Source organism: Nelumbo lutea, chromosome 3 (assembly GCF_056320005.1).
Source record: "Nelumbo lutea isolate HS-2025 chromosome 3, American lotus-T2T, whole genome shotgun sequence".
NCBI lineage: Eukaryota > Viridiplantae > Streptophyta > Magnoliopsida > Proteales > Nelumbonaceae > Nelumbo > Nelumbo lutea.
The window spans coordinates 45,704,342-45,732,212 of record NC_142686.1 but is presented as its reverse complement, the minus strand read 5'-3'; the positions used below and the strand labels follow the sequence as shown (position 1 = coordinate 45,732,212).

At 39.3% G+C, this 27,871-nt stretch overlaps 1 protein-coding gene, 1 long non-coding RNA gene, 1 other non-coding gene and 1 pseudogene across 30 annotated transcripts; 1 reads left to right on the top strand and 3 right to left on the bottom strand.

Moving 5' to 3' along the window:
- Positions 1 to 2,618: 2,618 nt before the first annotated feature.
- LOC148864681 (uncharacterized) lies at positions 2,619 to 7,021 on the bottom strand. Of its 2 annotated transcripts, none has more exons than XR_016110546.1 (3): positions 6,799 to 7,021; positions 3,026 to 5,490; positions 2,619 to 2,954 (listed from the first exon to the last, which is right to left on the bottom strand). It is a non-coding gene; the product is annotated as an uncharacterized LOC148864681 (long non-coding RNA). The 2 variants fall into 2 exon arrangements; XR_016110545.1 differs by having other exon boundaries at positions 4,896 to 5,490.
- TRNAM-CAU (transfer RNA methionine (anticodon CAU)) lies at positions 5,744 to 5,815 on the bottom strand. Its single transcript has one exon. It is a non-coding gene; the product is annotated as a tRNA-Met (tRNA).
- A 3,718-nt stretch (positions 7,022 to 10,739) lies between the features above and the next one.
- On the top strand, positions 10,740 to 11,956 carry LOC148864680 (uncharacterized; annotated as a pseudogene).
- A 7,354-nt stretch (positions 11,957 to 19,310) lies between these two features.
- Positions 19,311 to 24,615, bottom strand: LOC148864679 (DNA-dependent metalloprotease WSS1-like). Of its 27 annotated transcripts, none has more exons than XM_088978349.1 (7): positions 24,090 to 24,364; positions 23,618 to 23,871; positions 22,542 to 22,624; positions 22,254 to 22,432; positions 21,963 to 22,158; positions 20,850 to 21,332; positions 19,311 to 19,761 (listed from the first exon to the last, which is right to left on the bottom strand). In XM_088978349.1, the coding sequence occupies exons 4-7, from the start codon at positions 22,406 to 22,408 to the stop codon at positions 19,570 to 19,572; spliced, it is 1,026 nt and encodes a 341-aa protein (XP_088834475.1). In that variant the 5' UTR covers positions 22,409 to 22,432; positions 22,542 to 22,624; positions 23,618 to 23,871; positions 24,090 to 24,364; the 3' UTR covers positions 19,311 to 19,569. The 27 variants fall into 27 exon arrangements, with proteins under 27 accessions (XP_088834475.1, XP_088834471.1, XP_088834472.1 ...); XM_088978345.1 differs by having other exon boundaries at positions 23,541 to 23,871; positions 24,090 to 24,360; XM_088978346.1 differs by having other exon boundaries at positions 22,542 to 22,617; positions 23,541 to 23,871; positions 24,090 to 24,358.
- Between the last annotated feature and the right edge of the window lie 3,256 nt (positions 24,616 to 27,871).

The window sequence follows — 27,871 nt, the reverse complement described above, 5'->3', positions numbered from 1 at the left end:
TCTTAATTAATTGATTTATTCTTTGGATGCTGGGCCTTATAAAACTAATGTTGTTACGATCTTATAGAGACCGGTCAGCAAGTTCGTACAACGGATTAAAGGCCTAGAAGCATGTGCTGTGGTTTAAGCTTTTAAGGTATCTTATCTTATTTTTAATATTCCCTATTGTAATTAATATTAATTAATTTTCAAGAACCTTCTAAAACCGTACTTAATTTGCTTTATAAGAAGCATATCTATGACTTTTTTATTACTGCTCAGAATTCACATCAGTCAAGTCTCAAGAGAGGGTGGCATATGGACCACGTAAACAAAAATTGAGAATGTAAAGCATATGATAGGTCATGTGCCTTGTTTCCTCATCGTCTAACAAGCCAAAGTGAGCACCGGTAAAGGTGAATACCAACTGAACTTTTTAGGAGCTATTCCAATTCGATTCAGATCGAGCTTTGAGCCGAATCCAAGCCTTATATATGATTCGTCTCTCAATCGAGCTGAATTCAAATAATTTAAAGTTCGGCTCGTTAGGCTCGCAAGTCTAACAGCATTTATATATGTATATTTATATTATACATATTATATATAAGTATATATACTTTTTTCTATAAAATTTTATTGGTAGGGATACAGTTATAACATGGTCCCTATTTATAGTATACTTACTTCTTAGAGACTAGAGAGGGAGAAAAATCCCTCTTCGTCTTCTTCGATCAAAAAACCTAAGTGGCTAAACCCTTTTCTTTCTCGTTCCTTGACTTTTAGACTTCATCTTAGAGTTTTGTTTTCCTCTATAGCTCTGCTCTCACAACTCTCATCGGTCGTCGGTCGATGGTCTTAGGCTCTCAGCTCTCACCTAATTATCGAAAGTGGGAGGAACCTTCCCGTCTTAGGCTCTCAGCTCTTGGAGTTTCGATGGCTTTGGTTTTGAATCTCTCTCACTCTACTATAATTACAAAATACATGAAAAGCTGCAAAAAATAAAATAAAAATAAAAATAACAAGTTTTCATTATCCTCTCAATGTTTTCACAACTGACGTCCAACGACAACAGTTTGCACCTTCCTTTCTCTGCTTCTTGAAGCAGTTATCATCACCGACAAGAGCACCAGCAGGTCCAAAGGATATGGCTTTGTGACTTCTTCTTCTTCTTCTTCTTCTTCTTCTTATTTGAGGTTTTTCTCTACAAACTACAATTGGGAGTTAGGACTTCGATGTTCGAACATGGAAGGATTGATTGCATCGACAAGAACCGTACGGGCTGCGGCATTGCCCCTGATGAATCGATTTTTGGTGATGACCAATTTTTTGTACTAAGTACCTCGTCATTTGGTCGAGCTGGGGGTAGGTTAGGTGCTGAGTTAACTGGGCTGAGTTGGGCAGGTTAGGTGACGAGCTGACTAGGCCGAGCTAGGCAGGTTAGGTGACGAGTTGTCTATTAGGTGCTGACCTGACTAGAGGGCCGAGTTGCCTATTAGGTGTCGAGTTGACTAGAGGGCCGAGCTGGGTGGTTGCGAGCTGGATTGATTGTTGAGATTCATAATTCTTTAGAGACCTGCAAGGAATCAATGTCAGAGGACCCAGGGTGGCTAACTCGACGAGGTCGCTCTGATGCTTAAGTCAATACTCCCATGGTAGACTACGAGCTAAAAGTCACAAAGTATGAGAGCTAGAATATACTTACTTACCCCCCATACCATTGGGGTTGGTGCCTTTATATAGGCATTGTTTGGCGTGGGCTTCACGCACCATATCCGAGATTTTTGAGAAGTCGTCCAAGTGGTACAAGATTCCCTGAGGTAACCGCCATGCACGTTGACCACCCTCCAGATCGTTCGGCACGTGAGTCAACTTCCAAGGATCGTGGGAGTGTTTGGATATGCATGCCGAATTTGTCGCCGAGCACGTCTCGCAGGTCACCAGGTTGGCGCTTGTGCCAGGCCGCCAGGTCGCGCCTATGCTAGGCTGGCAAGTCGCGCCTTTGCCAGGCTACCAATTTGCGCCTGTGCCAACTACCAACTCGCACCAGGGCCAAGCCGCCAAGTGGGACACTATCAACTTGGCTAAGGCAAGTTGTTGCCAAAGTGGTTTCGGGTGTCACGTAGTTGTTCCGAGGTGCCATGTGTCACAATATCATTGGAGGGTCAAATCCGCCCTCATCAACCTCCATTAAGAGTGAATAAACCAAAGCTTCACATTCAAAGGTAACACTTGGGAGCTCGGTTCATTATCGAGCTCGAGTCGAATTAAGCTTGAACCTATGAATTTTGTAGGCGAATCAAGCTCGAACTTATGTTTTCAATTTGAATTGAGCTTGAGCTTTACATTTTCCTAATGAACTGAACTTGAATACTCATATGTTTGGCTCGACTCGAATCCACCCCTAAGCACCAGTGCCAAGGAGGAATCAGAACTCTCTCCCAACAAGGGTTTTAGTATAGTAAAACTGTATTTGTTTTTGGCGTAAATACGAATTGATGTAAAATATTTGGCGACATTTGTTTTGGTTTGAATGTAATTTTATATTAAAAATTCATGTATATTGCACTTATGGTAGAGTTTTATATTGACAATCTAATCGATGTAAAAGCAACACCAATGAACAAAATCGATATTTACATTGATAATCATTTAAATTGGTGAGAATTAAAGTAAACATCGATATACTTTTACATCAACAAATATTTACATCGAAAATAAACGCAGTCTAAATGGATACTGCATCATCTTGGTCGACAATCGTCGATAATAAATTAATAATACACAATTAATACAGAACAGGCCAAGTTCCAATTAATGCCTTGTTAATTAGACTTTTCAAGCCTCTCTGTTTCTTCAACTGCCACTCCACGCATCAGAATACCCAAACCCAGAATAATTAAGCTGCATTAATTTGTTTTGTTGCCCCATCAAAACCGACTTTGCAGACCACGCATCACAATACCACAAAACTTGGGCTGTTAACAAAATTGATTGTTAAATCACATGCTTAACAATTAATTAACAATTCTAACTAAGAGCCACTCACCATTTTAGACCAGATTAAAATAATCAATGACTACAGTTAGAAAATTGAAACTGTATCTTCATCACCATCTTTACCATACCCTATGGTGCATGTTCTGAATGGGTCCACATTCACCAGCTCTTGCAACCTAAGTGCCTAGAGTGACATTAAGCATAGGTTTAATAGTCGACTACTGTCGATCATGTCAATCACTTCCCACATTTCAATACGACCAAAATTTGGGATCTTTATCATCACTTTGGTCCTCCGCTTTATTTCCCATTTATATAAAAGATGTGTGCGTTTCCTGCTTTCTGTTTTTTTTTTTTACTCTCATGCTTTCATCTTATTTGATATTACTATCTCTTAAAGATCCTCCATAGATATGGACCTTAGGGGTGTCATTGGACTGGATTTGGTCCAATCCAATTCAGTCCAATGTGAGTCCATTACAAATGGACCAGGTTTAATTCAATCCAATGAATATTTTGGATCAGTCTAATTCAATGTATGGACTTGGACTTGTTCAAATTTGTTTTAATTTAGATTGATTTCAACCCAATACCTATATTCTTATCTCATATCAATGGACCACATATTGGCTTAATCCAACCCATTCTAATATAAATTTATTATGGACAGACCAGGTCCAATCCAATGTAATGAATATTTCGGACCGAATTAGTCCAATCCAATATGCCTTATTGGTCTGTCCAATCCGTCCAAATTGCTTTTGAACTGGATTGAACTGGACGGGGTCCAGTCCAAAACCAGCCCTTTGACACCCTTAGATATGATCAAGTCCAACTGCCCATGGTCTAAATGCAACAAGGAAGCCAGTAATCATCAGTTATCTTACATAGTATATAGGAATGTGTTTTGTCTTAAAATGAGGGATTGGAGGTAGGATGAATCAGATGCCACATGAAAAAACCTGAGACTGTTGGTGAAGAGAGATCAAGGCTTTCAGACATTTGCAGTATTGATGATTCTGCACCAGTGATCCAATCTTAATTAGGGCACTAGGACACGAGCTTCCCTTAGGTTGTGTTTGGTTTGAAGAAAAATGTAGGAAATGAATAGAGATGTAGGAAAACCTTTACAAATCTTGTATGGGTTTCCTTACCTTTTCCTACCTTTTCCTTCAAACCAAACATAGCCTTAGGTTATGTTTTAAAAGAAAATACAGGGAAAGGAAGGAAAAGGTAGGTAAACCTTTAAGAAATTAATCTTATATAGATTTTCCTGTCTTTCCCTTCCTTTCCCTATCTTTTCCTTCGAACCAAACATAACCTTTTTGTTTGTTTCATGGGATATTTCTTTCTAAGCTTAATGATCTGGGGTATTAACATTGATACGTTCTTGTGAAACTCTAAGATCCTAGTATGAGCAATAGTAGATACAATCAACTCTAGGGTACAATAAGCTGAATGCAGGTGTTGTGTATGGGGGATAATTTGGGAGTGGGATTGAGATATGTTGACAAGGGAGGTGAAGAAGTGCATTTTATGTCTTTTATATATCTAATTTATATATTAATGTATTTGTTCAATTTAACAAGTAAATTATTTAAATTGAGAGTCACTGATTAATTTCATAGTAAATAATTCCTGTCTTCCTAGGAATAAGCTTCAATATTGGTTTGGCCTAGATTTAGCAAGAATAAAGTGGTTTTTATTTGAATTTTCATGGCATTCTTTTCATCTCTCATCTCTCTCTCTCTCTCTTTATACATCTTTATTTGTAATCCCTATTGTCCCTAAAGGGGTAAGATTTAAGACTTCTAGGCCTGTGTCAAGGTGACTGACTGACTGGCCTTAATTTTGGGTTTCAGGGCTAAAAATTCCACCATTATTTTGAACTCAATAACTAAGGCTTACACATACAATACCTTCAGAAAGACAGAGATGCCACTTCAGGATCATCAATGTTGCAAATGCATGAGATCTAGTCGTTCCATCACTAATTAACGATGTAAAATTTGCTGTTTGCATTGATCCAATCTGGTTCAACCTGCATCTTTCCCCATTAACACAAAAACATACCCATCACCAGCTAATATCGATAGCTGATATCATCATCTAGTGTACGTAGCCTGTTAACCAGCGAGCCGAGTAATCTTTCTCAGCAGACAAATGGTAGAAAAGGGGTTCAGATATGGTAGTTATCACATGAAGTTCTTCTATTGTTGCACCAGAATTCCTACCCGACTAAATTAAGTTGAGAATCTCCAAAAGCCATGTAAATTAAATTTTACTGCATGAACAGAGGTTGGTGAGTACAGAAGTGGCTGTAAGAAACCCACACATCTTTATATAAATGGTAAAAGAGCAGCTACTCTGATGATGGAGACAACACAATATGGTAGCAGTTGAAGTGTGTGGAAGGTTATCAGCTTGACTAACAATAGTCACCCATTGAAACCTTATCTTCCTTTCCCTCTAGAAATCAATGCACGAGCTGATGAATAAGGGCCAGTTCAAAACCTGCAGCATGACGCAGAAAATTAAGTATTTGAAGGTGCATAAATTGATCTCATATGACAAAGAAATTAGTAAAAAAAAAATGATAACAGAGAAAGTATAGGCTGATTGAAAAATATAAGTAAAATCCATTTGATAATTGAAGTTGGGCAAAAAGAGTCTGAATATAGAATATTGAAGTTGGGCAAAAAGAGTCTGAATATAAGTAAAAATTATTGAAAACTTTTTAAACCAGCAAGCAGAAGCCTTCTCTTTCTATCAGAGCCAGGTTTCGATCCTGGGACCTGTGGGTTATGGGCCCACCACGCTTCCGCTGCGCCACTCTGATTCGTTGAACATAACAGGGTCTGATTGAAACTTCTCCTCTAGCTTCAACACATATTATATATCTGTATTGATGCTTAAAATATTCCAAAGTTGAATTGTTCTGATGAGGATGAAAGATTCATGCTTATCTAAAGCAGACCAAATTGCTCTTTAAGTAATTGGATATTCTGACTGGGGTTATGCAAGAAGTGTAGATACAAATAAATTTATAGAATGGTTTATAAAAACGAACCGGTCAGGGGTCCGTTGGTTATCGGTTCAAATGATCTGACTGTTCAACTTGAATGGCCGGTCCATTCTGACCAAAAACATTTAAAAAAATTTAAAATATTAGAAAATGATCATAACCGTTCAAATGGTTCGAACGGTTAACGAGCCGGTTCAGTGGTTTGCTGACTAAAATTAATGGTTTTAGAGGAAAATGGAATCGATCAGGTGACCAGTTCCCAGTTTTTCCAGTCTGACCATCCGATCCGGTCCGGTTTTGAAAGCAGTGATTTATAAAATTACATTGCCAACGCATTGAAGTGCAAAACAACAACACCACTGTGGAAGTTTATCTTAAAGTTTCCTCCTTCTTATTGACAATTAGTTTGAAGAGAGTACGTGCAAAACCATATATGTTATATTATTTTGTATGTATTTATACTATACGAATTAGTATTCATATATACTCTTTCCAAACTGAGCCTAAGAAATAGTTTTATATATGGTGTGGTACTGCACTACAGCTATTGACTCTTGTCCTATATATGTAGATAAAAAAAAAAGCAACAAGACCACCAGCAACAACAGTAACACAGCAACCAGTTAAGAAAAAATGCAACTAAAGCAATAACAACAGAAAATCCAGGAAAAAAAAAGAAGAAAAAGATGAAACCCATCTACATATCGTATGGAAGAAAAAAAAAAAAGAAAAAGCGTTAACAAATTAAATGAAAGAAAAAATCAGTTCAGGAGAGAGTGGAACAAGTTGAACCTTACCTAGTCTTCATGTGAAGCAACAAACACGGCCATTGATCACTTGTTCTATATATTTATCTCAAACCATCAAGAAGAGCTAGAGATCGAATATAATGGGGTAATCAAAAGAGAAATGTACTGAACAACAATGTGGAATGTAAAACTAGTAGATAGCTGATGAGAAAAGATAAAAAGTGCTCTGAAGAAAAGACAAGTGATGGCCAAAACGATGGAGGCGGCACGGAATTCCACCCATCTTCTTCCCGGTTTTATAGTTGGGCGTGGACAGATTTGAATGAAGTAGGAATTGAATCAGTACGGTTGAAGTTGTACTGTTAATTGCACCCGTACGTACGTGTTGAATTTGTACTACTGTACTGATGATGGTCTATTCCACCAAATTAAAAGTCTACTGTAGTGCTAGTGCAGCAGGTTTTGATTCCTCCGGCTGCGAGTTGTCTTGGTCCATGTGGAGTAGGTGATTTGTAAGATGATATAATTTTTAATTTTTATTTGATGCGGGACCTCTCGGTCTCGGATTTTGTGGTTGTTAGTTAGATGAGAGAGAACGCTCTCTTATGTCTCTCTCATCTCATCAAATTAATCAATGAAAGATAAACATATGATTTAATTTGAAGCTGGAAGAAAAGGGATAAGATGGATTCATAACTTTTTCTGGATCACCACATAATTATTAACTCATATATTATTTTTTAGAATTTCGATCACTGCCCAAAAGAGCAATCTTTTAATTCCCTAATTGTTCTTTTGTGACATCAACAACTTCAAGGGAATACTCTAATTGCACACAAATTAACGAATTCACCTAGCCAATCCTATTGATTTATAGCCTCACATGGAAACGCCAGAAGCTGTATTTGGAGAAAACCCGCTAGAAAACCCTTCAATGTGATTAGGGGTGTTCATAAAAAACTAAGGGTGAAATCCGAATTGGAATGGTCCATTTCCATAATTTGTTTGGTTTAAACAGAAATGGGAATATGAATTAAAATCAGTAGGAATGAGATTTTATTTTCAAGGGAGAGACAGGGAATGGCCATTCCCTCAAATGGGGGAATGTCATTCCAGCAAGAATGGGAATGGGATTCCGATTCCACCCAACCAAGCAGTTGGAATCGGAATAGCACATTCTGAATCTGACTCCATACCCCTATTCCCATGAACCAAACAGGGTCTAAATAACCAAATAACTGAACCAAAGTGAGAAAACCAAACTGGAAAGTGCTATTAATTGAACTATTCGTTTTGGTATTTTTGAAAAACTGAAGGACTAGATCGGTTTTTGGTTAACCTAAAAAATAATCAATGATTAATAAAAAAACTGAAACCAACCAACCCGTTAACTGATTCTACTGATTTAGTTTTGGTTCGAAGAAATTGAAAAACCAATAAAACCAGTTTGATTTAAAAATTTTGACTATAATTTGATTAACCGAACAGTGGATACACCTAACTGTGACCGAAATAACAAACCTTTCAAAACGGCAGAAACCTCTCAAATGGCCCTTAGTCCGGATCGGTCAAATGTGACCATTTCGTTGTGGTCATTATATATCCAATCAGATTAAGACACGTTTCCCTTGTACAAGGATTAATGGAGGGCACTGTTGCGTCCTCTCCTCTAATTTTGTTTCTCAAAAGTAAATGAATAAATAAATAATAAACATTAAACCCCAATTAAAGCTTTGACCACTTCGCTGTGGTCAATGTGTAGGAGCAATGACGTGTGCTTACAACAGCCCTTGTGCAATGACTTCATATAAATCTGTTGAATGTTCTAAGGAATCCGAAATGGTGTCAATTGTAGGTCCAATTCGATCTAGTCAGATGTGAGTCTATATCAGGTTTAATTTAATTTAATATATATTAATTTGATCAATTTAGACCGGTTCAATTCAATGTCTGAATTATTCAATTTGTTTAAATTCATTTGATTTAGATTGATTTCAATCCAAACCCAATCCATTAATACCTATATTCTTATATTAGATATTAATTTAATCCAACTCAATTCAATAGGTGCGACTGGACGGGGTCCAATCTATTAATTAATGTATTTGGCTAAGTATACCTGTATAGAGTAAGAAGATGACTTAAGCCATGATGATGGTGTTTGAAAATTGAAACTGCTTAGTTTGTTGCATTCCCGTTTGACCACTCCACGTAGTTTTGCATTGAAATATATGCATGGGCGCATTTGGTCTTTGGTTGCTGATCTGCTAGTTTGGCCAGTAACCAGACTTCTAGAAGAGGATCTTATGGCTTTTTTGCTTCAGGAGAGTTTTGTTTGTAGTAGTGTTGAGTAGTTTGCTTTCTTCTTTCTTTGGTTCTGGTTGTTAGTTTCTGTGTTTCTTTGCTTTCTTAGGCTGCTCTTGTGGGTTGATATTGTTTTGGTGTTTGGTGGTTGTTGATGTTGTTGTTATTCTCTAATTTCTATTTCCCTTTTTAATTCCAATGAAGCTCCTCTTATAAAATGGGGGAAGCATCTAAAGCATGTTTATTGATGGGCTATTAATGACTCAACCAATAGGGTTTAGGTAGAATCAGTCTCGAATCAATTATTAATTAAGATATTTATAGATACAGAATTATCCCAATTAATAGTCACGTCTATCACGTCCAAACCTGATTATACTGAAAATTATATTTGTTTATTTAGATAATAAATTTAACCTTAATAAAAATCATAGAGAAATATTAAATTATTTATATGTTAATAAATTAAACATTTTTAACTAATATTTTCTTACTTATTACCTATTAAATTTATCATTTCAAACACAAAATATGATAAAAATTATAAAAAATTAAGAACATATTATATATGTTTAATAAAATAATCAGTTCTGAGTTTGACTTGGTTTGAAACAGATAAGAATTAAAACCAACCCATTATTAATCGGGACAAATCATTAAACCGGAACCATTATAATTGCATGGTTTGATCGATTTGGATCCATTGGATAGACCCAACCCATTGACAGCCATACTGGGGACTCTAAGTCCCACAAGAATTCTATGTAAGTCTATCCACAATACACTACCTCTATTCATAGGGAACATTTCCCATACATAATAACATTAAGAGGATGAGATATTCTCCCGGTGTGACTGCCATGTTATGTGAGTAGAACTGTCGTGAGTGGGAAATCCGAACTCCCTAAAAAGGACTGTACATGGAGGATGTGGCTCTTGATAGCACACGTCATTTACTTAATAAAAAAGCGGTGGGGTGGCCAGGATTGGCCCATTGGTTGTGAAACGGTTGTAAGACTGATCTAGGCACATCCCATTACCGATACAGAGGCCATGCCCCTAATCCTTCAATGGAATGTGTGTTGAATTCTTTCATTAGTCTCAGGGGTTTGTTTGTCCTTTTACAGGGCATGTGCCCCTTTTATCAGAAATAGGATTGGTCCTAATTAGGCCTTGTTTGATGATTAAGTACTTGTTAAAAGAAGTATTTGTACAAGTACTTATTTTAACAATCACTTAAGTTTGTTTGGTAACCCACTTTTCAAATCACTTATTATGTTTTTAAGCACTTATTGGAGTGGGGATGTTTGGTAAGCTACTTTCCCCACAAGTGTTTATATTGACGCAAATGATAATTTTACCCTCCATTGTAGATTACTTAGATATCTCCCTCTCTCTCTCATTTTCTTCACCGGAACTATCGGAACCGTCGGACTGTAGATTGAACAACAAAAAGACTCCTCCAATTAACAACCTTCACAAAATTCTCGGATTCCCATTTCTACCTCCCGAGTCTGTCTTGACTCCCTCTCCTTCTTCCGTTGTCTTATAGCTTTATACCCAGCTAGTCCATTTGATATTGTAGCATCTGGTTTATCCCTAGCTAAAACCCTTACCCTAGCCCCTTCGAGTCTGTCCTGAGCCCACTGAAGTTTGAAGCAGAAGAGAAAGAAGGAAACTCATTCATGGCTTCCAAACTTCATTTCTCGAATCTCTCTCACAATGTTCTGAAATGGTTTCAACATTTCCTATAGTGAACTATTTTAGCTTGATTCAGGATAGACCCATAAGAGGAGAAATGAAAAGTAATGCATCACAGGATCCCTTCCTCAGTAAACTCGATGGTGAAGATGAAAAAGATGAAGAAAGAAGGAACAGAACTTATCAGAACCCCCCCCAACCCGATACCCAACAAACCCTTGAGAGGAGAGAAACAACGAGAGCCATCTGAATATCATTTCAATGGAAAATTCCAGCTTAGAGACGATGAAGATGATGAGAAAATGAGAAAACTCGACCAAATACGGCAAACTCATTTTGGATCCAGTAAAGAGGGAAAAAGAGACTGTAGGTTCAACGGTGATACTTTTACCCGCAAATTTGACTCTGGTTCGGACATCAAAAGGACTTTGGAGTCGCAGCAAAGTCCTTCAGTGTAGTTTCCTAATAGACCCATGAAGGGAGAGAAGAGAGGGAGTCCATTGGACAAGAGTTTCCTCGAAAAATTGAGGCTTTGCAAAGAGAAGAAAGAGAATACAAACGAAACTTCTCCCACCCAAGTTGCAAAAACCGATGTCAAAGCATAACTAGATTTGACACCACAAGATGCCAATGAAATTTTTAGGAAAATGAAGGAAACGGGTTTCATCCCGAATGTTGTGGCAATGCTTGATGGCCTCTGCAAGGATGGGCTGGTCCAATAAGTCATGAAGCTGTTTGGGTTAATGGGCGAGAAGGGTATGTTACCGGAAGTTGTAATCTACACGGCTGTAGTTGAGGGCTTCTGTAAGGCTCAGAAACTTGATGATGCCAAGAGAATTTTTAGAAAGATGCAGAACAATGGGATTTCACCGAATGTGTTCAGTTTCACAGTCTTCATTCAGGGATTGTACAAAGGGAAGAGATTGGAGGACACCATAGGCATCTGCGTTGAGATGTTGGAGACTGATCATTCCCCAAATGTAACAACCTTTACAGGCCTAGTTGACGCGATTTGTAGGGACAAGGGTGTGGAAGAAGGAAGAACACCATTAAGAGATTGGAGAAGGGATACTTTGTCGATGAGAAGGCTATCAGAGAATATTTGGACAAGAAGGGGCCATTCTCACCATTAATTTGGGAAGTTGTATTTGGAAAGAAAAGAAAACCAAAATTTTTTGTTCACCGCTTACAAGACCTGTAAGAACGGCTGTAGGAAGGGAAAAGTGGTGGACCTGTAAGAACGACTATATTAACTATGCACCCAACTCCGTCAGCTGGCTTTTGCTCATCGTGGAACGTCACCGATGGACCTGCAACCAAACGCCACTGCTGCCTATTGTTATAGGGTTTCGAATGGAATAAGAAGATGATAAACTCGAGTAGGGGTAGTTTTGTCATTAAAGAAAAAAAACTGGGACATGCTTGTCCCATTTGAATGAAGAAACACTTCTTCAAAAAGTGCTGAAAAAAAACCACATCCATATCACTTTTTTAAGAGTACTTTTTTTAATAATAAGTACTTCTTACCCTCTTTATTACCAAACAACCATAAATACTTAAAAACCACTTAATGTATGGTCCCATGTCTTAAACAAGTAGTTCTTTTAAGTGTTTACAAACACTACCTTAGTTGCTTTTTGATGGAGGCCCATCTCATCAGGGAGGCCCATTTCATCATATGGGCGACAACTCATGGGAAGAATTCAAGATAAGCCAAAGAACTCAAAGAATCCAAGATAAGTCAAGAATTCAAGATTATCCCAAGATAATTCAAGAATTCAAGAATTATCAAAATTCAAGAATTCAATATCCAGCAAGAATTCAAGAATTCAAGACTCATCAAGAATTCAAGAATTCAAGACTCATCAAGAATTCAAAGAATCCAAGACTCATCAAGAATTCAAGAATTCTAGATAATCCAAGATTCATGCATGGATAAGATCAAGGGAGATCGGACGGGGGAGATCAAGTCAAGAAGAGTTCGATCCTATCTACAAGTTTGAGATGTTTAGATCAAATCTAATTTCTTTTCCTAGTTCTTTTATAATTTCTCAATGTATTATAAATATTGCTATTACCCAGAATTATTAATGAATTTCATACTTTAGATTTTCAGAATTTCTTCAATTTCTCTTCTTCCTATTTTCGCCACCTTTTTCTCTCTCCTAGAGAAATCGATGTTTTTCGCTAGGTGCTAGCGGATGCCCGGTGCTAGCATAGCCAGCTCCGATTCTCATTGCTTCCACGCTGCGTCAGGTGGTATCAGAGCAGGGAATTCGCCCAATCATGTCCAACCTAGACGGTAGCAGTCGCAACCCACCCCGTGACGGAGATCAGGGGTTCCCAACTGTTTGGAGAGCAATCGAAGAGCAGCGTACAGCCACACGTAACATCGAACGCCAGTTGGCAGAGGTGACTGAACAACTGCAAACCTTGTTACGGGAGGTTGTCCCACGAATCTGGGAAAATCCACAGCAGATCGCAGGAGACGACCACGACAGACCACCCGTCACTACTGCGTCCCGACGTCCAGTTCTTGACGACGACAATGATGACAATTTCGAATTTGATGGTGCTCTAGCTCTTCCCGACAACGACGGAAACGGTAGAAATTGGCACAATCAAGGTAATTTCAACCCCCGTAGGAATAATGATGAATTTAAACTCAAGGTAGATATTCCTACTTTTAGTGGAGATCTTGGAATAGAGGGACTTCTGGATTGGATCACAGAAGTCGATAGGTTCTTTGATTACATGGAAATACCAGAGGAACGAAGGGTAAAATTAGTAGCTTTCCGATTAAAGGGAGGCACATCTGTTTGGTGGGAACGGATGAGAGAGACCCGGATGAGAGAAGGAAGGGGTCCTGTTCGAACCTGGAGGCACATGAAACAATTAATCAGAGGTAGATTTTTACCCCCTGACTATGAACAATATATGTTTGAATCTTATCAGAGGTGTGCGCAGGGTTCTTGTAGTGTTAATGAACATACATCTGAATTTTTGAGATTAGCTGAGAGAAATCAATTATCTGAAAGTGATAACCAGCAGGCAGTCCATTATCTAAGCGGTTTAAGACCGTCTATCAGAGATAAAATTGGTGTACAGATGGTTCTTAGTGTGCAGGAAGCAAGGAACCTAGCCTTGAAAGCATAATTAATGTTCCAAGACAAGGCCCGCAGTGATAATTATCGCCGGTACAGCGGGAGCGACAACAGACCGGCAACTGTCGACAGGAACAAATCAGTTCCGGCAGTACAACCTTCTCACCTGGCAAGTACAAGTGACGCCGGTAAGGCTACTACAGGAGGACATACTCGAGGTAATCCTTCCAACCCTCCTAAACCCAATAACCCTTATGCAAGGCCTGCTCCTATTAAATGTTTTAAATGTAATGAGGTTTGACATAGATCCAGTGACTGTCCCAGGCGGAAGGTAGTTAATATGGTAGAAAGGGAAGAGGAAGAAGATATTGAGGAAGAAGTATATTGTGGACCTGATGGGGAGGATGAAGAGGGTCCATATGAACATAAGGAGTATACTTGTGTGGTAAGAAAATTAATGTTGTCCCAAAAAAATAAGGATACTTCTCAAAGGCACAGATTATTTCGTACCAGATGTACTGTCAAGTGAAAATTATTTAATTTAATTATTGATAGTGGTAGTCAAGAAAATATTATTTACAGGGATGTCATCCAACAATTACAGCTGATTCCTGAAAAACATCCCAACCCATACACAATTGGGTGGATCAAGGAAGGAGGCGGCGTACGAGTGGAAGAACGCTGCAAGGTACCTTTTTCAATTGGTAAGTACCATGATGAAGCATATTGTGATATTGTAGATATGGATGCTTGCCATATTTTGTTAGGGAGGCATTGGCAATTTGATACAGATGCAAGGCACATGGGTAGGATGAATACCTACCAACTTGAAAAAGAGGGTATACGTTACACTTTGTTACCCATGGCTGAAGAGAATATTCCTAAGGCCCCAAAAGCCAATGAGAGAAATTTTCTTACTATTACCCATCATCATGCTGAATTTATGAAAGAATGTAAGGATACCCACGAGGTACATTTGTTGAAGGGAAAAAATATGAATGAAACACTGGAGGAAAATAAAATTCCAGTAGAAGTGCAGGGACTGCTTGATGAGTTCCATGATGCAGTTTCAGATAAGTTACCACATGAACTCCCACCCATGCGAGATATACAGCATCACATTGATTTTGTTCTTGGTACTAGAATCATAATTCCCCTTGTAAATTCTTCAAAGGTTAAGGTTTGTGGTCGATGTGTAGATACGCCAGAAGACCTTAGTTTGATGCAAGAAATCGTACTGTGTGTAAGCTTTCACATTCACAGTTCCATTTTCATTGAGGGTGATAAGTCTTCATGGAAGTTAGAAGTTCCTTCATACTTCGATTCTACTCTTTGTCCTCTTCCAGCTCTTTTCAAATTGCTGAAAATTAAGCCATATCAGAAGGTAGAAGTTATCTCGAAGGATCTTGACAAGCGAAAATGTTCCTTAAGCCTAGAGGGTGATTCAGATGAAACTGCAACACTCTTGCCTCTTTTGAAACGAAGAAAGGGGGGCAAACATCCTGAGCAAAGTAACGATAAACAAGTTATATCAAAGTCAGCTCTAAATAAGCTTGTTGGTACTGCAGATACATACAATCTAGAGGAAATGGATCCCCAAAAAACACTCATGTGTGGTCTAAAGCCGTATCAGAACCAAGCCCTTTATTGGATGACAAAATCGGGGAAGGGAATTGATGTTGAGCAAGCGGCCAAAATACTTCATCCATGTTGGTCCGCCTACCGTATATGTGATAAGAGAGCGTCTGCAATTTATGTTAACAATTTCTCAGGGGAAGCTACTACACAATTTCCTAGTGCTTTAATACTTGCTGACCTTCATCGCTACCTACCAGAGACGACCCTCACATATCCTAGCCACGACTCGGGGTCGAGTCTTTTCCAAGTGGGGGAGAATGATGGAGGCCCATCTCATCATATGGGCGACAACTCATGGGAAGAATTCAAGATAAGCCAAAGAACTCAAAGAATCCAAGATAAGTCAAGAATTCAAGATTATCCCAAGATAATTCAAGAATTCAAGAATTATCAAAATTCAAGAATTCAAGATCCATCAAGAATTCAAGAATTCAAGACTCATCAAGAATTCAAAGAATCCAAGACTCATCAAGAATTCAAAGAATCCAAGACTCATCAAGAATTCAAGAATTCTAGATAATCCAAGATTCATGCATGGATAAGATCAAGGGAGATTGGACGGGGGAGATCAAGTCAAGAAGAGTTCGATCCTATCTACAAGTTTGAAATGTTTAGATCAAATCTAATTTCTTTTCCTAGTTCTTTTATAATTTCTCAATGTATTATAAATACTGCTATTTCCCAGAATTATTAATGAATTTCATACTTCAAATTTTCAGAATTTCTTCAATTTCTCTTCTTCCTATTTTCGCCACCTTTTTCTCTCTCCTAAAGAAATCGGTGTTTTTCGCTAGGTGCTAGCGGACGCCCGATGCTTGCATAGCCAGCTCCGGTTCTCATTGCCTCCACGCTGCATCACTTTTTAATTAATAAGTATATAAGCATATTTATCTTTATTTATTTATTTATTTATTTATGATGTTGAGATCTTCCACAAAGGCTAGTCAACATGGTACAACTAATTAGCGGCCCATCAGCATGTGCTGCGATTCAAGCATTAAGGTATCTTTATTTTTATAATGTCCTTACATTAATAAATTGAACCTTTTTTATTAATTTAATTTCACTTTGTTATTAATATTAGGGTTAATTAATGATGTAGAGTCTTCTATAAACATATTTGTTTTTACTAATCATATCTTTGTTTTATTTTTTTTTAATTTTAAACATATTTGTTATTAAGAAATAATGAACGATACATGCATACATGCTCTTCTCTAGGGGTTCAACATGTTAAACCGAACCACTAAACTAGACATGTTGAAGTGGGCCGGGTAGGTTCATGGTTGTGCTTAGTTTGAAAGGAGTACAGTACAAATATGTAGAGCACAAAATTTTGTATTTTGTATGATTTTGTATGTATTTGTAATTTATATATTTGCATTTATATTCTTTCCAAATTGAGCCTAAGGCTATATTTGGTTGAAGTGCAATTAATTTTCTTTATACTAGTGTAAATGCTTGGGAGTGCAAATGAAAATAATGCAAATTCTGGTTTAATGTTGTTTTAGGCTTTACTTTATTCTATTTCAGGTCTTATTTTACTTCATTTGTATTGCATTTAAACAAAATAAAGTAAATTTTAAAATAAAAATAAATCATAATTTGCATTGAAATCATTTGTATTACCATAGTTTTGCATCTGTACATAAATATGCATTGCAACCAAATACAGCTTAAAGAGTAGTAGTTTGTTTTAGCATTCTAGGTGTCACTACACATTTCGCTTAATTAATTACTAGTGAATGACCCCATACTAAGTACGGGGAATCAATAATGTTAAATTTACATTATGGAATCAATACTATTAAGTTTATATTTATTAATATTTTAAGTAACTATTAAAATTTCAAGAAATATTTAGTTCAAAAATAGATTTTTAATAATTATTAGAATATGAATAGTTTTCTTTTGTTATAGTACATAGAGAGTTAATGATTAATTGAGATTGATAGAATGTAGGCAAAAGTGGTTGTGAATAACTACTTTTGCATTTTCTGTATTTTTCTAGGAATTGATTGAAAATGGTGGTAGTGGGTTGTGGGCTTTAACAACTTCTTCTCAGAAAAATGCCACATGTCTAGTTTTCTAAAAAAATGAGAAGGCCATGTGGTGGGGAACTACAACCTAGTAGTGGGTTGTGGGCTTTAGCAAATTTCTCAAAAATTGCCACATGTCTAGCTTTCTAAAAAATGAGAAGGCCACTTGTCTGAATAGTGGTAGTGGGTTGTGAGCTTTAACAACTTTTTAGAAAATGCCATGTGTCTAAATTTAAAAAAACTAAGTATCTGAATGGTGGGATTTGTAGCCTGAAAGCCTTCCTTTAACATATATATAGGCAATCAACTCAAATGTGTCAGATCTATGTATACATCAGTGCGGGCAATCGTCCTATTAAAATTTAAAAAATATTTTATACAGTAATGAAAATTTTATTTTATTTTTCACAATTGTGGGGGTCAATTTATATATATATACATCCAAAATGACAATTGATAAGCATTACCCTATGAAAACTAAAGGCCTCATTCAAACCAGGCATTCTCTTTCCAAGTTTAGGATGGAGCTTTAGAATGGGTTGTTGGATTGGAGAGGAGGAAATTGAGGAGACAAACCAAGTAAGTCCTTACCTTTCCATTGTTTGGTTTTATATGTGGAAAAATAATAGGAAAAGCACTATCACGAGTTGGTTCTTCATCGGATTCATGTAAGATGAAGAAGAGAGCTCCATGACTGCAACGGCGATCAAAGAGAGAGAGGGAATGAGAGAGAGATAGGAGTGCTGAAAAAGCAGATTGCTACTAACGAAAGTTGCAGCGACGATCAAAGAAATGGAGGAAGATGGGAAGAATAGGAAGAAGAAGAAGAAGGTGAGGGAGAAGAGAGAAGAGGGAGATAGAGGGAGAGACAATATTTGGTGAAGATCGCCACTACCCCTCGCAAAAGAAGAAGGTGAGGGAGAAGATGGGAAGAATAAGAAGAAGAAGAAGGTGAGGGAGAAGAAAGAATAGGAAGATGGAGGGAGAGACAGTATCTGGTGAAGATCGCCTCTGCTGCCGCCTCTTCTGTTTGATGGTAGCAGATCGCCGCTGCCCCTCACATTGATTCCTTGCTAGTATCTAATGAAAAAGAAGGCCAATAACAGTGGTTCCTTACCAGTTCGATGGTAACAGGGAAGGCACTAGTTCTCTCCCTCCTCTATTTGTTGTCACTGGTTCGTTTTTCTCAGTCCATCCCTCTGTTCGTCATCAATGGTAACAGTAGTTTCTCAAGTTTTTCCACCGGGGTCACACTGTTTTGGTGCGACCCCGATTCCATGATTTTGGGATTTGACATCCCACATTTTTCTCATCCCATCCCAAAAACCAAATGGAGCCTTAGTATCTCAACCCCTCAATCAGCGAATGGTTAAAATGGAGCGACGGTACTAGAAGCATACTGTCCAATGGTTAAAAGGAAGCGATCACACGCTCACTTCTACAACCTTTTGGCTTTTAGGTTATTTATATATATATAGGGTGAGAAAGCAATTAAATTTCCTGAGTATAAATACTGAATACATCTCAGTTTAACAATTACATCAGGTATGCAGATTTGGGGATCACAGATGACAGTCCCATCTGAATATGAATGGCAAACTCATTATTTTTCCAAGTATCCATCACAAGAATCACTTGATTCGGAAAGCATAAGTCACTACCAACTGCCAGCCCTACCCCCACGCATCCCTTGAATTCCAATTCAGTGTTGATATATGATGCCTAGGTAACAACACTCTCTTTGGAATTCACTAACAAAGCAATGTAATCAAGGTTTACAGTATCAACAGAGATAAGTTGATATAGGTCGATCTGTAATGGTTTTTCAAGGTACAGATAATGTTACATATGTGGAATTGTGGTAGCAGGTAAACAAGTATATCTGAAAGGGTATATAGTTATTACCCATATAGCTTCATAAAAGATGAAAATAATATGTTACTAAAAGGGCCTTTGACAAGGAACGTTCTTTTCTGATGAGGTGTTTACAACTATGTGTGATGCTATTGCTACAGTTCCTATTTTTTCAACTCTCAAGTGCCAAGATTGGGTCCCCTAGTAGAGATTGGTGGCCCATATGAGTATCTCCACTGCCCACAAGCTGAGCATCTATCCAACTTAACACTGTTTTCTAAGGTACAAAATTTGCAAGACCAAACTTTGAACTTCATTTCAATATCTTTTCGCTTTTGGGTACCACAAGCTTCACACATTAGAGAAAGTGGCTGCAAAAAACACACAATGTCCTGGTCATGCAAAAACACTCAGTAGAAGTAGCAAATCATACAAGTTCAAGAGGGAAGTAGTAAAAAGATACCATGCCCATCAAGGTATAACGGTATTGGTCCTACTGGAACTAGAATTTAAAGAAAATTTTCACTGGATAAGACATGTTTTCCAGATCAACTGGTGATTACTAGATCAGGGAGATTTTGACTTCAAAAATAAAATATGCTGACCCTTTATTTAACATTTATCCATAAAGAAAATATTATGAAATTTACTAGCAGATTCATTTCATTTACCAAATCTTGGATAATCAATAATACAAAAAATCCCAAAATGGTAAATATTCCCCCATCCGACAGAACACGACAATCCAAAACATGCATGTATAAGAGAGAATATAAATCTGCTCATGCTGTTAATATCAAATGTGTTTATGTTTGTGCCTTGAATTCTTTGTGGCAAATCCACTCTGAATTAATTTGAGAAAAACCCGAAGGCAAAATTTCATAGTGGTTTGTGGTGGATGCATAGGGCTTGGGCCGCTAGGTCCGAACCGAATATGAAAAGTTATGTATTTTGGGGGGTTTCTCTCTTGTAAATAGAGTCTTTTGTCTTGTGAGAGAAGGGTGAGACTTTGGGTGTATTTGGGGCTTAGGGTTTTTTCTGTGAGGACACAACTCTGTATTTCTTCTCCATTGACAACTCCATAGTGGATTTCTGTTCCTCCTTCGCCCGTGGACGTAGGTTATAAGCCAAACCACGTAAATCAGTGTGCTTTTGTGCTTGTTTCTCTTTATCTCTACTTTTACTTTTAGTTTGGGTGCCATTCTAATCTGTTTTCTTGGGTTTTTCTGCAACAAAATGAAATCATAAGATTAAAGTCATCTCACAAGGGAAATTTGGGTGTTTGAGAAATCCAAACATTTTCTATCAAATGCATTGCAGGGTCAAACATATTTCTCAGAAAAACAGGCCATCCATGATGAGCATGTATAAGGAATATCCTATTTCTGATTAGTAAAACAAGTGCTTAGATAATGACCTTGTAGATAGCAATAATCTCAAATAGGGTAAGTAGATTTACCTGGTTGATTAGTGTGCATGTAGTACACTCCCAAGTTTCTCCATCCTTTATGTTGTCTGTCATTCTGTTATTTTGCATAGGTGCAGAAGTTGAAGTTTGGATTGGATTGTCACTTAGGATGGAAGCATCTTCTGAGCTTTCAGATGATCCCCTAGATGATCCAATCTTCCCCAGCATGACACCATGCCTTTCTTCAAAAGATTTGGAACCACACCACAAGTCATCATGCAATCTCCTTTCTGCAGCCATTGCAGCAGCTTGTATCGGACTAAGTGCAACCATAATATCACTATCACCACCCAGGCGCTTAGGTCCTGATGGCAATAAAGCTCCATGACGTGCTCTTTTTTCTGCTGCAGCCAGTGCAGCGTGGCGGAGAGACAACAAAGGTGGTTGGTAGGTAAAACCACCCAAACGTCTGCCAGGAAGATCAAATCCCTGACCAGAGCCAGTAACTCCTTTGGCCAGTAGCTCCTCACATTCCTGCAGAAAAGTACCAATAAATGAGGTGAAATTAATATAAAACAATCAATAAGGTTGTGCTTTGGTTGTGCTTCTACTATCTATAAGTGATTATTTTTTATTTGAGCCCACAAAATTTAGTAAGAATGGGCCTCTCTAGTTGGCTTCGGTTACTTGGAATCTCAAGAGGATACTCAGAATAAGTCTGTTATTTATGCACATTTCTAATTGAGAGAACATGGAACAAGAACACAAGATTTTTTTTATAAGTAAGAACATAAGAATTCCTTAAATTTATTCACCTGTTTAGGGAGGAAGATGGCCTCAACATGGTCAAATGTTAATTTGTTACCATGGGGCAATCAATAATATATGGAGAGATAATTAATCTACTTTGTCATCAAGAAATAACAATTTTTTTTAAAAGGTAGCAAGTGGATATGGAAGCTTCAATTTACAAAAATCAAAACATTTATTGAAGTTATATCAATTAATGGCTGATAGCTGGGACCAGCACATCAATTAATGGCTGAGACAAGTCATGACGTTTCTAAGCAAAGTTGGAAATCTACAATCTACAATTTCAACTGAAAAAAAAAGCTAGTTCCAATAAATATCTTGGATAACGCAAGGGAAACACAAGGCAGTGACCTTTCTGATTTCATCTAATAGCTTGTAGAACTCAGTATTGTGAGGACCATGCTCATTGTGACAGAGCTCATGCAACATGGTATCAAGAATCTGATTGTAAGGGAAGAAATCCCACTCTCTATCTGGTCTTCGCAGTCTGAGTTTAATCTCTGCACCTCCTCCGATGTTTAGTCCTAGAAGAGATGGATTTGTGGGACTGCATTTTCAGAACTTTCCATGTAAACAAGAGTACTGCATAAAAAAAAATGGAAACTTTATAGAAGTAGTATATGAAAAGATAAAAAATAGTACCAGAACTCAGAAAGGAGTTTCACTCTCCATCTATGTTTGCGCATAATTGGTTGTACCTGTTTAGCTACATTCTCAAGAATCTTCTTTGCTTCATCTTCACCTACCTTTTTAAGAGGTTTAATTTCCCAAACTTTGTTAAGATCATTGACATCCATGCAGAATAGACAGAAATATTAATCCTAGGCAACAACAAACAACCAGTCCTTTTTTAGTTTCAAATACATAAGCAGAACCCAAAATCATGATCCTATCTGTAGAGTTAAATAATCAGTTTATTATGGCATGTACCATCAAGTCATCAACATCAGAAAATCCAAAGAAATTTTCATTCATATCTCATCACGAAGGCCTCTTTATGGTACATCTGCATTCTAAGACAATCAAATAGCTGACTTTAAAAATCTATTACATGACAATTTCAATGCAGTTTGTATATGCATAAGGAAGAAAAACCCGAAATGCAGAAAAACCTGTCATAGGGTATTTCTACTCAATCTCAAACTTTATCAAGGAAAAGAGAAAATGCAAGGAAAGATCCAATTTAGATAGCTTCTACTTGACAATATCAACAAAAATATTCTGAAGACCATAAGCAAGGAAGATTCTAACTTGGCCTCACAGCAAATAGAGACAATGATTAGCCTGGCTGAAGTGCCTATGGATTTTTTAGCATTACTTTTTTTTATCAAAATTGGGCCAAATATGGTATCAACAATAAAAATAAAGGGGAAAGAATGCTGCATCCGGGCATCTCCTTAGATCCCTGGAGAAAACAAACATTGTCTTAACTCCTAATGCCAAAGTCCAGAACCCATCACAACCAGTACAAGCTCATCAACATCCGCAACATCATACCGAAAATTGTTGTAATAGTATTATCATAAATAAATAAATAAAAGTTTATCCTCTCTCCGCCTTACAGGATATATACTTGGAAACAAGAGATATGTAAACTGATTCTTTCTTCTTAGACAGCATTAAATACCAAGATACAATCCCTTCTAAAATGGCTTATCTTAATCCTTTCCGGTCAAATATTATTTGGTACTAGATTTCACACTAAGGCCTAGTGCACCAGAGGAAATGGTTATCTTTAGGAACTCTAAATTTCTAATACTCTGCAAGTCCAGCTTTAATTACTAGAAAACGTATTCGCTGAACTTTACAGTACCCTCAAGCTATTAAAAAATTTAGCTCATATAGCACATCCAAGGTTACTCCATCCTTTAATAAACATGTTAAACATGCAGATAGATGCTTTCACTGATTAGATAGGCGGAACTTAACCCCATGGTGTTTCAGCTAGAAACCAAAGTCCGGAAGGCTTTTGGTAGAACAACATGTATGACCAGTTGCAACTTCACCTTCCATTGTGTTACTCAAATTTCCTATTGCATTAATTGAGTAGCGGAGGCATGAAATCCTTCGATAAGGCTTGATTTCTGTGATGCAGTTAAAAATTTATGGACATAGGATTGGGGGTAACTCCAAACATTCACCAGCACAGCTATGCAGAGGCGCCATGTTGTTTGATTGAGATCACTAATTCGAATATCCATCCAATTCCCTCCATCGCCAACTGGAGAGCTAAAAAGAAAACATAACGAATAATTCCTCCCTGCAACCATATCACATAACAAATGAAGAATTATGCATATCAATGATGAATTCTGTGGATTAACCGGAAATTTCGTTTTCAACCATAACAGCAAAGAATCATTTGGGCCCATCGCTACACAGCACAAGTAGTTCCGCAAAAATCGTGACGATCAAACCCTAGAAAGAGAGCGACAAAAACTAAGACAGTAACTGAAGGAAGACAAGCTACCAGCCTACCAGGGGAATTAAGGGCTATCAGGAGTTTTAGATTAAGCGTGATGAAGAAACCGTCAGCTTGTTTTCACCATTGCAGGAAAAAACGAGGTGATTCGATCCAACCGAGGCAAACTGTCACTCTACCAACAAAAGGAGCGAACAATCACAGAGTGGCAGATTTTCCTTGGTTGAGGAGAGAGAGAAGCCCGCTCCGTCAAATGGAAGGAATGAAGGATTCGAATGGGCGGCTTCGAAGCTGAGACGCTGATTGGACTATTGTAACAAGAGACCGGATTAACTGCACTGGTGGTCGGTTGTGTTAATTAGGGCGGTTTAACCAATAATAACACTCCACGCCAGCCATACAGAGAGATTTGGGATTTGGAATGGTTGCGGGGTTAACACGCTTGATAAATGACATGGAATTTTCTAATTGGTCAAGCTGCTTAACTAGAGATGACAATTTAACCCGTCCCTTGGGGTTCTACCTCGCCCCGACCCCAGCCCTAACGGACGTAACATGTAAGTATTCAAGTAAGAATAACCTGGTTGGGATGGGAAAATTTGGGAATGGGGTTGGGATTTCTAGCCCTGATAGGGTTTGGGGCCGGACATTTGAGTCCGGGGTTGAGGATGAGAATGCAAAACTCATCCTTGCCCTCGCCCTCTTACCATTCCTAAGCTTATCCAATGATGTAACGAGAATGCAATAATTGTTCAGCAATGTTTTAAAAACCGATTCGGAATTGGAATCTGATGCAGCGCAATCCGGGCACTCATAACTAGCAATCGATTGGCTCCTATCTGGCGACGGACGGTACCTGAGAAGAAGACGGTGAAGGATTCTCAGGGGACTTGCCCGATGGGAATACTTCGATGCTTAAGTTAGAACACTTGAGAGAGCAGTAAGGAATGCAAAGAGAGCTAAGAGTGCAGGTAGCGCTAGATCAATGAAAGTTCGAGATTAACTCAAGATACCTTTTCCCCTTCGATCATGGGGCTCTTAAGTATGGGCATTCTTGTCAAATCGGGCGTAACCGCCATTGGACCTCTGTCGCAGCCATTATTTGCCAGGGCTGTGCAGGTAACCATTGTAGAGTACTACCCAATCGAATGAATGACACGTCCCAGAAAAGACAAACACGCCACCACCTATCAAGAGACGTAGGTGCAATCTGCCGGGTTGGTAGGGACTGCGCCGTCAGTCAGGAGACGTGATGCAGTCTGACGGGTATGGTCTTGTCGGATAGAAGCTTCCTAAAAACGTCCCGTCGCTTAGTAGCGAGTTGCCTTGTAGCGAGTCATCCCGTAGCGAGCTGCCTTGTAGCAAGCTGCCTTGTAGCAAGCTATCCTGTTACGAACTGCCTTGTAATGAGCTCCTAGAAGTACTTCAAGGTGATTCCGCCTGAGGTTGCCTTTGGGGCAGTTCTCTTGCCTAGGTATTGGAGTGAGCTGGTTATCCTAGCTCGCGAGCTGTGATAGACTTGTCTTGGAGTATTCCCTTTCAGTACATCAAGGGTCCTCGAGATCGCGCTGTAGCGAGCTCATCTTGTGGCGAGCTGTAATGTAGGGAGCTGTCCTGCGAACTCATCACTTAGTCGCAACCAGGCTATTATGCTGAGCTGTCACTTGTGTTGAGTCACGTCCACGTGTCACATTCTCAGGAGGCTGGGTCAATTCACCCTCCATCAATTGCCCCCCACTCCTCAAGCTAAGGATTCTACTCTAGCGCGAGGAGTTCATGGAGTGTGATGGGTGGATTTGACCCGAAATTCAAACTTGATTAACTGATTGCATTAAATACACGCGCAGAAGTAAGGGGATTTCTAGACTTTTCGAATGCCAAAAAATGTGCCAAAACGACACTCAATTCCCGAAGTCGTGCAGCCAGTCACATTTCGGTTTCAAAAGACGTGTGGTCAACTTGATTGCGAACTGTCAAATCTGCCTTAATCTGAGCTGTCGATTTGATGGCACAGTGGCTACAAATAGGAGGGCCTCAGGTCTCATTTCCTTTACACTAACTTGCCTTGCTTTCGGATTCTGAGGTCGCGTCTTCGTCTAGCTACTCGAGCTCTCCTTCCGTTCACACCAACTTTTCGGTTCAGCTTTCCCTGGTGAATCTTATCACTCTGTCAATATGTCTAGGTACCCGTACGATAACTTTCCCCGGGGTGGTGACCAAGATGACGCCCCCTCAAGCTTAAGGGGAGCTTGGGGGTAGGCTCCGGAGGCTCGCGAGGCCTCCGGCGAGACAGCTTCCACCTCTCGAGGTAGGGAGCCGGACAGCTTCGGTCCTTCCTCCATGTCGATGGAGAGACTCAGGACCTTGGTTCTTCAGTTTAACCTTCCCAGAGACCTCATCTACGGTCTCCCTTCCGGTGACTATCCTTGGGAGCACGGTCTCAACGAGATCGTGATCTTCCAGGAGCAGCTCATCACTGGCCTTCGTCTTCCTCTGCATCCTTTGATAGTGGAGGTTTTGAACCACTTCAATGTTACTATTGACCAGCTTCACCCCAACTCGATCCGAAATGTAGTTGGGACTATTTCTTTATTTTATGAGTATTGTCTTCCCCTTAACCTTGACATCTTCTCCACCATTCTTTCTATTAAAAGTGCTTCCCCCGGAGCGCCTCCAGAAAGGCTTTCCATCCCGGCTTCAAGCTCTTGCATGAGCTGCCGAACAGGATCCTGACCTGGAAGCGAGACTATTTTGTAGTTCACAACCCCGAAGGGTGGCCCTTCCCAATTCACTGGAGGGCCGCCTTCTAGGATTCGGGTGTTGACTTGGATCCCAAAGTTCGGGAAACGCTACAATTCTGGGCAGCGGTTGGCTTCCATTGGTCAGACTACTTAACCAAGGACAAGCTCGTGCAGGCCAGCCTGAGCCCTGGTAGGTTGCCTTTTAGGTCGCGTAGTGCCTTGTTAATTTTTTTTTACTGGACTAATGCCTTATGATTTTTGGCAGCCATCATGTTTGGTGTATACACACGCCACCTTCTGTCTAGCAACCAGAAGCTTAGGGTGAAGAGGTCGCGCCCTGAGGCTGCTGATCCAGCCTTTGTTTATCCATCGCCTGAGGTCCCACCGGTCCCATTTGAGGGAGTGGCCACGGAAGGTGGCGCAGAAGAGCCCGAGCTCCCAGCACAAGGGCAGTTCCCTCCGCCTGAGCAGTCCCACCCTTTCGCTTTCCCGCGGTTTCCTACCGGGGGGTGGGAAAGCGTCATTGACTTCACCGTGGCTTCGCAAAGGAGCCGAAAAGCGGTCTCCCATGAGGAGGTCGCCAGTTGGGGAGGGATGGACCCCAAGCAGCTCGCCAGGCTAGCCTCCGCTCACTACATGGTGGTAAGTGACTACTTTTTTCTTCTTTTCCCTTCTTCTTCTTTTTTCTTTTTTCTTTTTTTTTTTTTTTTGACCTCGGGCTTTTGTTGGCAAGTGAACTCCGCCATCCACGCCATGGCCCTCCAAACCAACATTCACTCCGGTGACACTCTTGCTCAGAGGTCAACTGTGCAGAATCTCCAAGGCGAGCTCGACCGGGCCTGAGGTGAAGTCCTTCAGGCTCGAAAGGGGAGCGAGGCCCAGGAACTGCTCATCCGGGACCAAGAGGCACAGATCGCCCAGTTATCTCAGGAGAGCGCTTGCTACCAAGAGGAGTCGTCGAGGGTGGCAGCGGAGAGGGAGCTTCTTCACTAGCAAGTCTGGGACTTGGAGTCCACGCTTCAGGATCGGACTCGGAACTTCGACACCATGGTGGAGGCTGAGCGAGCTAAGGCGGTGTGGGACTTCAAGGACTCCCA